We start from the raw sequence: 12,645 nt of genomic DNA on the forward strand, positions 1-12,645 counted from the left end.
CTGCTCTCAGGGGAACGTAGTATCATTTGTTAAGCACGTGGAATGGCCTGTCTCCTTAGCCCTGCTGGCATCCCACCATCCTGGGGTGGAGGCGGTGGAAAATTGTGGGTGCTGCTTTCTTAAGTCACTGCGGTGGGTGGGAGGGTTTTTGATACTGTGAGGCCCAGGCCTGGAGCAGCAACAGGAGAAGGGTCCTCCTGCCTGCTCGTCTTCTCAGTTGTACAGTAGGGGTGGGGTGAGGGTGTAGCCCCAGGTGGCCGCGTGTCTCTCAAGTCCCTGAGCTGTGAGAAAAGGGGTGAAAGGGTAACAGGCCATATGGAGGCCATTAATCTTCCCTGGTGGCTCAGAGGGTAAAGTGTCTGCCTGCAGTGCTGGAGACCTGGGTTCAATTCCCAGGTCGGGAAGATGCCCCAGAGAAGGCAATGGCAACCCACTCCAGTACTCTTGCCCAGAAAATTCCACGGACAGAGGAGCCTGGTAGGCTACAGTCCATGGGATCACAAAGAGAGTCGCACATGACTGAGCATCTTCATTTCTCTGTCAGCCAAGAACAGCTCAGGCTCTGCTGAGAACACAGTGGGGCAGGGGGCTGGCATATTACTGAGCTGGAGGAGGGGACAGCAGGCAAGCCAGAGTGCTCATCCTACTCCTCTCACTGCCTGTCCCTCTCCAGACATCAAGAAATTTCTGAAGCAATCCCTTTTCTTTGCTGGAGTCTTTGCCCTACCCTATTCCAAAAACCACAGGTAAGAAATTAGTTTACATTTATACAAATCAGTTTACATTTACAAATCACATTTATAGTGTGAATAATAAATGTAAAGAATTTAAAGAAAGTGCCTACTGTGTGCCAGGCATGATGCAAGACACTTTCAGGTACATAGTTTCATCCATCCCCTTAAGCACTTCACGAAGGTGAGTATTGGCTGCTAGGAAGTAAGGCCCAGGAGAGGGCAGGCCCCCAGGTCAAACCCTGATTCACCATCAGACCACGCTGTGACTCTGCATGGCCCGATTCTGGTGGCTGGGAGTGTATTTTCACGGGGAGATGGCAGTTTAGAGAACATGAGATGTCCCATGCCGAGGGCGTCTCCCTGCTAGAAACCACGCAGCTCAGATTAGGATGGAGCCCAAGGTCTTTTAACTGAGATCACACACCTGGTCTCAGGGCTTAATGAAGCACAGGTTCTTGACGTCTGATTGCAGAAAGAATTCAGTGAGAGACAGAGTGATAGGTAAGAAGTAGATTTATTTACAGAGAGACACAGTCCACAGACAAGAGTGTGGGCCATCTCAGAAAGCGAGACTCCAAAATGTGGTGTGGTTATACTTTGTATGGATTGGCTGATTTCATAGATTAATAAGTGGGAGGGTTATTCCAACTGTTTTGGGGAAGAGGGCGGGGATTTCCAGGAACTGGGCCACCACCCACTTTTCAGCTTTCTATGGTTGGCCTCAGACCTGTCATGGCCCTGGCCGGTGTGTCAATTAGCTGATGCGTTACAGTGAGTGTATAAAGAGGCTCAGAGTCTCCTGGAAGTTTCGTTTTCCACCATCTTGGGCCTTGTTAGTTCTAACCAGTTTTTTGTTGTGTCCTATGACTATGTCATTCTAAACATTGTGCCCTGCCTGCCAACTTCCCTCCTGTTTCAGCTGTTATCCGCTCCTGATTCATCTCAAATCAGAAACCATGTGACCCTTTGCATTTAAAAAGACAGTGCCTTGAAATGTGGGCAAAATTTTGTAGGTGAAGTCAGTTTCTGCCAGTTTCTGTACCGAGATCTGGGAATACAAGAAGCAGAACAAATGCTTACCCTACAGCTTGGGTATGTGGGTGGGTTAGTGGAGAGGTGGGGTGGACCGACCTGTGAGAAAATAATTGCAGAGACAACAGTACAGCCAGTGCTTTATGGGGAGGCAGGAAGATGTGTGGAGAAAAGAGGAGGGTGATAGAGCTGCTGTTTATTGACTGCTTGGTGTGTGAGAGGCATGATTGTGATGAATCTGCACAGCGCCCACGAGGTACACACCTTTACTGTCCCCCTCTTACAGGTGAGGGAACTGGGGAATGGGAAGACCCGCCCAAGCCCACGCAGTGGGGAACTGTCCTAGCTCACCCGGCTGCTCTCACTGTAGGCCGGGGGTAGGCTCTGCCCGTGCCGCTTAGTTCTCTTTGGGACGGTGTCCTGGGCAGGCGACCTGGGAGCCGAGTCTTGACAGTTGGGTGGGGCTCCAGCTGACCCTTTGTACTTTCAGGTCAGGGTTTCCAGGCCAAGGAGCAGCACTGCTTCCTTCAGAACAACTTTGGTGGCCACTCTCAGATGACAGGAGTTTTCATGTTTGGGGCAAGGTGCCATAAAGAAAATGTTCTTCCTTCTTGTAGGCTCTGACCTGCCGGCTGGCATGTCCCCTCTCCTGTGAGGTGAGGGGAGTGAAAGATGCAGGCCTGAAGCAGGAGGGACAGCCTCTGAAGCTGGACCTGCTTGTGAGCCTCAGTCCCCTGGAGCGGGGCTTGGGCCGGGCCTCTGCGAGAGGGCAGCCTGAGCCATGGTGGCTTCTGCTGCTGCTCACCCCCACTTGCTCTGGAACCACACCCTGGGAAAGGCTGGAGGGCCCGCAGCTGGCCCTCCCCCGCGTTTGGGAAGTTCTCATGAGAAAAGGGATCCTGGCTGGACAATGGGCTTCCTGTCTGACCGCTGGGAAGGTTTGTCTCAGAGGAGAGGAAGGTTGCAAATGGCATGAGAAATCATCTCTTCCCTTTCGTTGCATGCTGCCTGTTTTAGACTGGTGACTAGTTTGACTAGGGGATCAGGAAGGCAGAGCGCGGGGGAAAGCGATGGACAGAAGCAGCCCCTGGTTCTCTCTGGAGGAGCCAACCTCCTCTGGCCTGGTTCTCCACCCCCGCCGTGCGCCCAAGGTGGGACTCTGCCCTGACATGGCTGCGGGCGCTTCTGCACAGATAGGACGCTTCTCGAGCCTCCCACACGGTGCTCAGTTCAGAACTGGAGTGGCTGCAGGACTAACAGGAGAGGAATCTCAGGGGGCGATGAGGCTGGCCATCCACCCAACTTGACGCAGGTTTGCAAATGGCAGACAAGACCTCAGAGGCCTTCTGGTTCAGCGCCTGCATGTATGGAAATTGAGACCAGGAGAGACCAGTGTCCACAGGCAGTACACAGATCGCCTTTGTCACTGGGCTCCCCTCCTTGTGGCTCACTTTCTCAGGTGGGCTGTGAGAGGAGAAGCTGGACACAGAACCCTTGTTACTGCCCAGTGCCATGGAGCGGAAGCCAGCCTTCCTGGGTTCAGATCTTTACTCGCCGGGTGACCGTGACCAAGTTTTTTAAGCTCTCTCACTCCATCCATTTGCTCATCTGTATAATGTTATAACAATACGTTTCTTATAGGGTTTTTGTGAAATTTGAATGTGTTAAGACATGTAAAGTGCTTAGACTGATACTTGGCATATAGTAGGTGGTCAGTGAATAGGAGGAGCCTGGTAGGCTACAGTCCATGGCATCGTGAAGAGTCGGACACAACTGAGCGACTTCACTTTTCACTTTCATGCATTGGAGAAGGAAATGGCACTCCAGTGTTCTTGCCTGGAGAATCCCAGGGACAAGAGCCTGGTGAGCTGTTGTCCATGTGGTTGCACAGAGTCGGACACGACTGACATGACTTAGCAGCAGCAGCAGTGAATAGGAGCTGTTATTACTGAGATTTCTAAGGGAGGCCTTAGAAGAAACCTTTATACCACAGTGAGATGTGGTAACCCAACCACTACGCCCACCCCGACCCCAGCCCCTTGCATTTGTCTGTAATACCCAGTTCCAGCTTCCTTGAGAGGCTTTCTTGAGGAGAATCACCTCCCCGTTGAACTAGCGAGCTCACACCTTTCCCAGAGCAGCGAGATGTTCCAGAGGTCCAGGCCTAGTCCATTGGGGGATGGACTGGTACCCTCGCCTCCTCTGCAGGTCTGCCTGGACTTCTCAGTCAAGCCTGCAGCTCAGGAGCCAAGCGCCTGTTGAGTCATTTAGAGATGAGCGGCTCAGAGGAAATTACTCAACTCAGCTAAGGCTCATTGTTTTTAATCGGTAAAATGGAAAAAAAAAATTAAGCCTCATTGTTTTTAATCTGTAAAATGGAAAAAAATATAGTACCTGCTTTGTGTAAAGAGAGAGCTCAGAAGAGTGCCTGGCACAGGTAATAATGCTTTTCGCAGTAATTATTATTTTCCTAGTCTTACGTCCAAAAAGAAATTTGCACATTTGAATACTTTTCCCAACCCCTACTCCCCATTTTGCCTTGCTTTCTCTCTGGCTCTCTCTATTCCTAACAGAGCCTTGAGGGTTAGAAATAGAAATTAAACCTTCGTGTATTGAGAAAGGGTTTTGAAAGCAAGCATGTCAACAGTGCTTTAAAGAACAACCTGAGGGACCCTGAGTGCTCCACGGCATCTTCATCTGCTGTTTACCCTCCGGTCTCACACCTAGTGGTGTGGTCTGAACCCTTCCTTCTGTTCTCAGACCCCCATCATTTGTGCCATCAGTACAATGGCCACTAGCCTCGAGTGACTGTTGAGAACTTGAAATGAGATTTGTTTGACCTGAAATGTGCCATAATTGTAGAAAAGAGTATTATCAAATATCTCATTAATAAATTTTTATATTATGTATTGAGATAGCAAACGTGTATTTTGCATATTTTGGTTAAATAAAATATATCATTAAGATTAATGTGACTAAGAAAAATCTAAAATCACCTCTGTGGCCGCATTGTATTTCTGGGGGACAGTATTATGCTTGGTGTTTGCTTCCCATCCATTCCTTCCTCCCCTTTCTATTTTTTTGCACCTGCTTCTCTTTGCCTGGGCCCTCACCTTCCTCTGGTTGCCAGCAGTTCTCAGATGAACAGAAAAGATGTCCCTGCTCAGAAGGACACCCAGGGCCAATAGAAGAGCTCAGCTTTGAGCAATTTGCTTCTTTCATTTACATGAGAGTTAGCCCTGCATGTCTGTGTCCTGTCGACTGTAATCTTTCTGAGGGTTTGGTCCTGTCACGCTTAGCTCTGTGGCCCTGCTAGAGCATCTTAGGAGGAGGAGTGCTCTGATTGTGTGATGGAGTTACAGCCACGCAGGGACACGTGTGTGTGATGGAGTTACAGTCACACAGGGACACGTGTGATACCGCCTCTGCTGCGTTCCTTGGTGACCACAGCTGCTGTGTTGATGTGCTGGGTTTGGGGGAACCACTTTGTTCTCCTCTGAATTCCTAGAAAAGTTTTCTCTGGCCATCCTTTCTTTCAGCACCTTCACTAAGCACCTATTTCTCTGTGCCCATTGTGTTATAAATGCCACTACACTGGTTTTAGTGTAAAACGACATTATTTCAAACCTGCAAGTGGATACTAAACACAGTTTCTTAAGCCCAGGCACTTAAAGTCACAAAAGAATCAGACGCGACTGAAGCAACTTGGCACGTATGCACGATGTGAGGGAGTTGGTGGGGGGTGTTGTTTTGTATTTTGTTGGGGTATAGTTACTTTACAATGTTGTGTTTCTGCTGCACAGTGACGCGAATCAACTATATGTATACATATATCCCCTCTTTTTTGAATTTCCTCCCCATTTAGGTCACTACAGAGCATTGAGTAGAGTTCCCTGTGCTATGCAGTGGGTTCTCATTATCTATTTTATACATATTTGTGGGAGTTTAGGGTTTTCTTGATGACTGACATCAGCGGGAAGTCTCTTCTGTTGAGTCTTTTTAACTGAACTAGGTATTTGCATTCTGCTTCCCTTCCTCAAGCTGATCTTCACCATCCCTGCCCTCCACACCTCATTTTAAAAGGGGCTCTTGGAAGGAAAGTTATGACCAACCTAGATAGCATATTCAAAAGCAGAGACATTACTTTGCCAACAAAGGTCCGTCTAGTCAAGGCTATGGTTTTTCCTGTGGTGATGTATGGATGTGAGAGTTGGACTGTGAAGAAGGCTGAGCACCGAAGAATTGATGCTTTTGAACTGTGGTGTTGGAGAAGACTCTCGAGAGTCCCTTGGACTGCAAGGAGATCCAACCAGTCTATTCTGAAGGAGATCAGCCCTGGGATTTCTTTGGAAGGAATGATGCTAAAGCTAAAACTCCAGTACTTTGGCCACCTGATGCGAAGAGTTGACTCATTGGAAAAGACTCTGATGCTGGGAGGGATTGGGGGCAGGAGGAGAAGGGAACAACAGAGGATGAGATGGCTGGATGGCATGACTGACTCGATGGACGTGAGTCTGAGTGAACTCTGGGAGCTGGTGATGGACAGGGAGGCCTGGTGTGCTGCGATTCATGGGGTCGCAAAGAGTTGGACACAACTGAGCAACTGAACTGAACAGTGTGTTAAACTCGACACTTTGACTCCAAGGCCATTCCTGGAGCTTCTTTTGATTCATTTGTTATGGAATCTTAGAATTTGTTTTGTCTCTGATTCCTCGCTTCCTCTTAAAAGTCTGGTCCCCAGAACAGCAGAAGAAAATCACATTATCTGAGGGCTGATTGGGGGCTCTTATTGGTTTCTGCTCTTGGTTTAGGCTCAGGGATGGGAGTACCAGCCAGATCATTCTGCCTCCTCTCCGTCTGCTGCCTCCCCATCTGGTCTGTGTCTCCTGCTTCATGACAGCTGTGCCCTGGGCACTCCACAGGCACCCTGAAGAATTACCTTGCTGATTCCTGTGCTCATGGGAGGCCAAAAAAAGTGGCTGTAAGAGATAATGGGAAGCAGAGAAGGAAGCTAAAGAGAGCTAATTAATTTTTTTTTTTCTGTAAAATTTCTATCTTCTGGCTTTCTCCCTCTTCTTTTTAAAATTATGCAGCTTTGCCAAATCAGATGAGTTCATTGTCTTCTTGGGGCTAAGAACAGATCTTGAAACTCCCTCTGCGGACCTGGGGTTGTCAGAGAGAGCAAGCCTGATGCACAGATTAAGTCAGCCTCTTGCCCAGAACAGTGGCTCCCGGAAGCCACCGAGTGATTTATTTGATCCTCCTCATGTTCTTCCCAGTCCTTTGACGCCCAGGCGTCCCTGAGACCCTCTCCCAACGCCTGCTCCCTGCCAAGGCGCTCCCACTCTGCTTTCTGATTGGGCAAGAGGGCTGTATTTTTTTCCTTATGTTCTTGGCATCTTAAAACAATCCTGCCTTTTTCTCATTTTTCCTTCTGAGACCTCCTTATTTCTTCCTTGGACTTGGGGCGGTCCCTTCGTGATGCTGAGGCTGTTCTACCCTAGTTTGTCTCTTTTGTATGGTCCTCATAGAATGTTTTAATCCAGTTTATTTCCCCATGCGAGGGTGGCTCTACTGCTGACCTTCTCCAAAGGTTTTTTCCTCCTCTCTTTGACTTACATCAAAGTCAGCTCTTCTTGTGATTTCACCCATTGAATATGGTATGAACACCTCCTATTGCAGCCAGGGCCCCTCTGCAAAATGGTTTCTTCACAATATTATTACTTCTACTACTACTGTTACCATTATTTTATTTATTTATTTATTTGGACAAATTTTCTCATGCAGTCAAGCTAACCTAGGCTACCTGATGTTCTCTGGGCTTAATCTACACTTTGCTGCTTTGGAGCATTCGATTCAAACCGCCACCTCCTTTCCCGCTGAAATCAAGCCCCATTGAAAATGCCGCTTCCTCCAGTAGCCATTCCTGGCCCTTCCCCACACAAGGTTGATCTCTCCTGCTCTGAACTCCCCCTCTCGCAGCACTAATCTCATTCTTTGACATGTATAGGGTAAAATCTGTGTGGAGTATCTCTGGGAAGAAGCACTGAGTGACTGGGAAAGAGGGCTTACTTTTCTGTGTTCACCCTCCTACTTTTTGAATTTTTTTCTAGGTATGTATTTCCTATAATTTTTTTTTTACCCCTCCGAAGGTGTTATTTACATAACAAAGAACCAATCTGTAAAACTTGAGAAGAAAATATTGGAGAGTATGTTTAGAAGAGTTTCCTAAACGTACTCTCCAAAATGTGTCATGACATAAAACTCAGAAGCCATGAAGAAAGAAGCTTTTAAAATACACATGTGGACTTATTTGTCATACCCCTGTTTGGCTACAAGTACCCGGAGTGCTTGGGCTTCCCTGATGGCTCAGTGGTAAAGAATCTGCCTGCAGTGCTGGAGATGCAGGCTTGATCCCTGGGTTGGGAAGATCCTCTGGAGGAGGGCATGGCAACCCATTCCAGTATTCTCACCTGGAGAATCCCATGGACAGAGGAGCCAGGTGGGCTACAGTCCGTGGGGTCACAGAAGACAGATAGGACTGAGCAGCTGAGCACACATGCGCCTGCAGTGTGTATCTTTTTATCCTTTTTCAGAGCAGAGCACAGTGAGCCCTGCCCAGTCATCAGTAAATATTAGTGAACCGGAATGAATTGTACGTAGCGTCTTTGTAGACCTCACTTTTGGTACTGATGCAGTGAGTGCCAGGTGATGTCCAGGGTCCTCTCAGGGGTTCCGTGACGATGTGGGCTTTTTGGGCAGAAGTGCCCAGCAGAGCCGGAATGACTTGAGAATCAGCAGTCCTTCCCCTGGGACTGTCCTCCCCCGCACACTGGACCTGTGTGAGTCCTGCCTGCTTTTGGGAGCTGCTGTCAGATGCTCACCATTAATTACACTGAGGAAATGAACCAATTAGACACAATCTGGAGAGAGCCAGGCGATCTCTGGCAGGCTTGTTGCCCTGAACAAAAGAGGGAGAGTGTACAAGGTAAAGTGGTTTGCTGAGCTTCCTTTGGCAATCCAGCTGGCCAGCTCTTTGAGCACCTTGGCCAGAGTTTAGAGAGGCACCAGGAGAGGTGTGATGCCTGTGTCTGCCTCCTGTTCCAGCCTTTGGGCGAGCTGGGTGGCATGGGAAGAGTCTAGAGATGATGGTGTGTCCTTGGCGCTGAGTGGGCTTATTTGGGCTCATATACTAGTTTCAGAGAGGACGTTCAGACTTCTCTGATACCTGTGGACCTACCTCATTATTTTAATAGGTTAAGTAATGGAGTCTTTTCTCTGAATCTCAATGATAAGTAGCCTGAGGGCAGGGAACCATCATCTCTTTTTTTATTTCATATCCCCGCCTCTCCTGGTTGGCAGTCATCTTACATAAGAGCAGTTTGCAGGCTGAAGGGAAGTGGTATTTATTTGGTGAGAGTGGTGGGCATTCCCATGAAGGGAGAGTACCTTATCTCAGTCAGTCAGAAACTCGGTCTATTAGAGGAAGTGAAAAACAGAAACCCAGCGGTTCTTATTTTCATATTGATGTCCTGGTGATATCTTGATGGGGACAGGGTATCTGTCAGCAAAATCTAAAGTCCTTTGGAGACTTTCATCTTTCCTGCATTAGTAAGGCTTGGGGTAAGCTGAAGTTTGTGGGTGCCTGGCCATCTGCCAGCATATCTTCTTCCAAACAGTGATCCCTGAGGGAACCTGTTGTCCCCTTCCTGTTTTTGCGAGGCACACCCCTTGATCTATTGCCTGGGGACTTGGGTTCTGCAGTGTCCATCCAGGCGCTTCACGTCCTCCCCAGGCCTTGGAATTGGAGGCCGCCTTCTCCCTGGGCCGCTCCAGGGAGCTTGTTACCGCAGCTTGTCTCCATCCCAGTTCTCCCAGCACTTAGGTACAGTTTGCCATTTTCCTTGTTCAGAGGGAGGTAACCTTGACATACACAGTTCTTAAAGGCCCGCTCACTCCTGGAGTGGAAGCAGTGTCTGCTGGTGGGAAGAGCAGGTTTTGAATCAGGAGACCCAGCTCTGTTCCCCGGTCTGCCCTTGACTCTCTCTGCCTTACACTTGGCTCAAAGTCATTTAACTTTTGTGGACCAGTGTCCTCATCGTCAGAGGGGAGGCATGATGACTACTCCACAGAGATTTTAAAACTGAGCAGACCTACCTCAATGAAAAATACAGGCTTCACTGTAGGATGGAGTTGAGTGATGCCAGTGACCACGCAGTTCAGGGAATGCATGGTGCCGGGGGCTTGGGAAGCCTCCCAGGAAACGCATCAGAAGCCAAGAAGGCACATTTTATCACACAGAGGAGTCCTTTCTGATCCTGATCTGGAAACAAAGCTAACATTTCCCCCGTGCAGGTTACTGGTGTTTTACCACCTGTCACTTGGTTTCATTGTGTTCCAGTAGGTTTTATTAAAACTGTATTACACACTAGGTCTCTGTGAATCTAGCTTGGTCAGACTACTGTTGAGTGAAGGATGCGGTTCTCTGCAGGCAGTAGGGAGGGGGAGGGGAGGGGTGGGGGCGTGGTGTTGGCAGCCCGGCTTCCCCTGTTGCCAGGGCGCCTCCTTCTGTCTTTGGCAACCTGATCTTCCAGTGTTCCGGCAGCAGCCTTTGCAAGGGTCTGGCGCTCTGCTCCTGAGGTGTTTCCTACCGAGGCCTTCAGCACTGCCCCTCTCCGTGTTGCCAACGGCACTCCCGCTGGAAAACCTCATCAAGGTACCTCCTCTCTCCATCTCTGCAGTGTGTTCCCTGCCACCGGAGCCAGAGAATGGTGGCTACATCTGCCACCCCCGGCCCTGCAGAGACCCCCTGAACTCCGGCAGCGTCATTGAGTACCTGTGTGCCGAAGGCTACATGTTGAAGGGTGACTACAAATACCTGACGTGTAAGAATGGCGAGTGGAAACCAGCCATGGAGATCAGCTGCCGTCTCAACGAGGGTCAGTTTGGCAAGCGAGAGTGGGGTACTTGCTGCTGGGCTCCTGCTTCCCTTCGGGCTCCCAGGCAGTGGCACGCACTCGCTCCAGAGGGCCCTGTGCTGTGGGGGGCAGTGTGGTCCCTCTGGCACCCTGCAGCCTCCCCTCCTCTGGGGTTCACGTCTCGGTTAGACATTTGGATTGCTGATGCGTGTCCCGCGGCGTTTCAGCTGAGCCACTGAGGCGTCTGCTGTGCGATGCAAAGTCCCTTGATGCTCTAGCCCAGGGCTGGTGACCTCTGGCTGTGTTCTGCTAACACAGGGGCACAATGCGGGCACCTTCTGTAGTGTCTGTGGTATATTTTTTTTCCCTGAATGGAAGGGCGCTGTTTTGTTACGGAGCTGCAGTCCAGCTGGACAGGAGCACACTCACCCTCAGCCTCCTCCTGTCGTACATGACATGAGGTCCAGCCTCCTGAGGAAAGTGTGTGACATGCAGCCATCTCTGGGCTTTTCACTCCAGTTTCAGGACTGTGACACTCTGGAGAAGGGTGGGGACTGGCCTTAGATATACAGCTAAAGATGCAGGACCTTAGAACAGAGGGTTATTACAGCCCTGTTTTTATAAAGTTTGCTGCCACATGGGCGGAACTTTAGATGGTGGAAAGATGTGTGCATTTGAATGGTTCTTGTCTTTGAACCTGCTGTTGAGGACAGGATCAGCTTGGGTTTATAAAGGTAAGATCTCTAGGGTTAAGTGAATTTAGGTGTTAGATGGTCCTCAGCAGTCCAAGGTGAAGGGAATTTTAGTTTCAGGAACAGAATAGGGAAATGTCCGTTTTCCTTGACATAAAAGCCATTTGGCTCTGCACTGTTGCTCCAAAAGCGACCCTGGCCAAACCTAGCACGTCTCACTGGGGCACCATGCAGGGGGCCTTTGAAGGTCAGCCATGAGGCTCGCGTTCCATGTGTCTGGGTACAAAACACTGGTGATGATGGCTTGTTTCCATAGACAAAGATATCCACACTTCGCTCGGGGTCCCCACGCTGTCCATCGTGGCTTCCACTGCCAGCTCCGTGGCGCTCATTCTCCTCCTCGTGGTGCTGTTTGTGCTGCTGCAGCCAAAGCTGAAGTCTTTCCATCACAGCCGGTGAGCCCAGTGGCGGTGGCAGCAGGCGTCACTGTTGGGGGCTGGCCCTGGACTGGCAGAGGGGTGCTGGTGGGCTTGCTGGCCTCTGCTGGTCCATGTGTGCCCAGGGAAAGGGGAGGGCCCTGCGTGTGTTAAACTTCCAGGTGTACCAGGCAGTGTGCTTTTGCTTCACATCCATCATCGTAATCCTCACAGGATCATTGCAGATTAGGAAACTGAGGCTCAGAGAGGTAAAAGTCAGAGAGGGTCATCCCTCTAGGTCAGGGGAGCCCCCCCCAGCCCCCACCTCTGGGCCACAGACCAGTAGCTCCTGTTAGGTCAGTGGCAGTGTTAGATTAGAGATAAGGTGCACAGTAAAAGTGATGCACTTGAATCTTCCCCAAACCACCCCCTGACACACCTCTGTCTGTGGAAAATTATCTTCCACAACATCAGTTTCTGGTGCCAAAAAGGTTGGGTGCCACTGTTCTAGGTGACTACAGAGCTGAGACTTAAACCGCAGTCTCCCACTCCAGTGCCGTTTTATTTCTGCTATGTCAGTGGTTCTCACATGTGGTCCCGGCAGCAGCAGCATCACCTGGGAACCTGTTAGGAATGCAGATTTGCAGGCCCCACCCAGACTGACAGAATGAGAGGCTCTGCCTTTCGTCAGCAGTCCAAGCGGTTCTGGGGCAGGCTCGTGTTTGCAGGCCGCTGCCCTGTCTCCCTGGTCCCCACTCCTGGATGCACAGAGAGGCTCCAGTGGGGAACTAAACACAGGCGCCAGCACCTGGGCCTCCATCCCCAGATTTATTTGGTTTGGGGTGGGAGCCTG

The 12,645-nt window shown here is 49.9% G+C and overlaps 1 protein-coding gene across 12 annotated transcripts in view; it reads left to right on the forward strand.

The window, feature by feature from the left end:
* SUSD6 (sushi domain containing 6) overlaps positions 1 to 12,645 on the forward strand; it is a 102,850-nt gene that overhangs the window by 74,772 nt on the left and 15,433 nt on the right. For all 12 annotated transcript variants that reach the window (XM_061429245.1, XM_061429251.1, XM_061429252.1 and 9 more), the window contains 2 exons: positions 10,508 to 10,705; positions 11,693 to 11,831. In XM_061429245.1, the coding sequence (XP_061285229.1) occupies positions 10,508 to 10,705; positions 11,693 to 11,831 (337 nt within the window). The remainder of the gene's footprint in view (positions 1 to 10,507; positions 10,706 to 11,692; positions 11,832 to 12,645) is intronic.

This window comes from Bos javanicus, chromosome 10 (assembly GCF_032452875.1).
Source record: "Bos javanicus breed banteng chromosome 10, ARS-OSU_banteng_1.0, whole genome shotgun sequence".
Taxonomy (NCBI): Eukaryota; Metazoa; Chordata; class Mammalia; order Artiodactyla; family Bovidae; genus Bos; species Bos javanicus.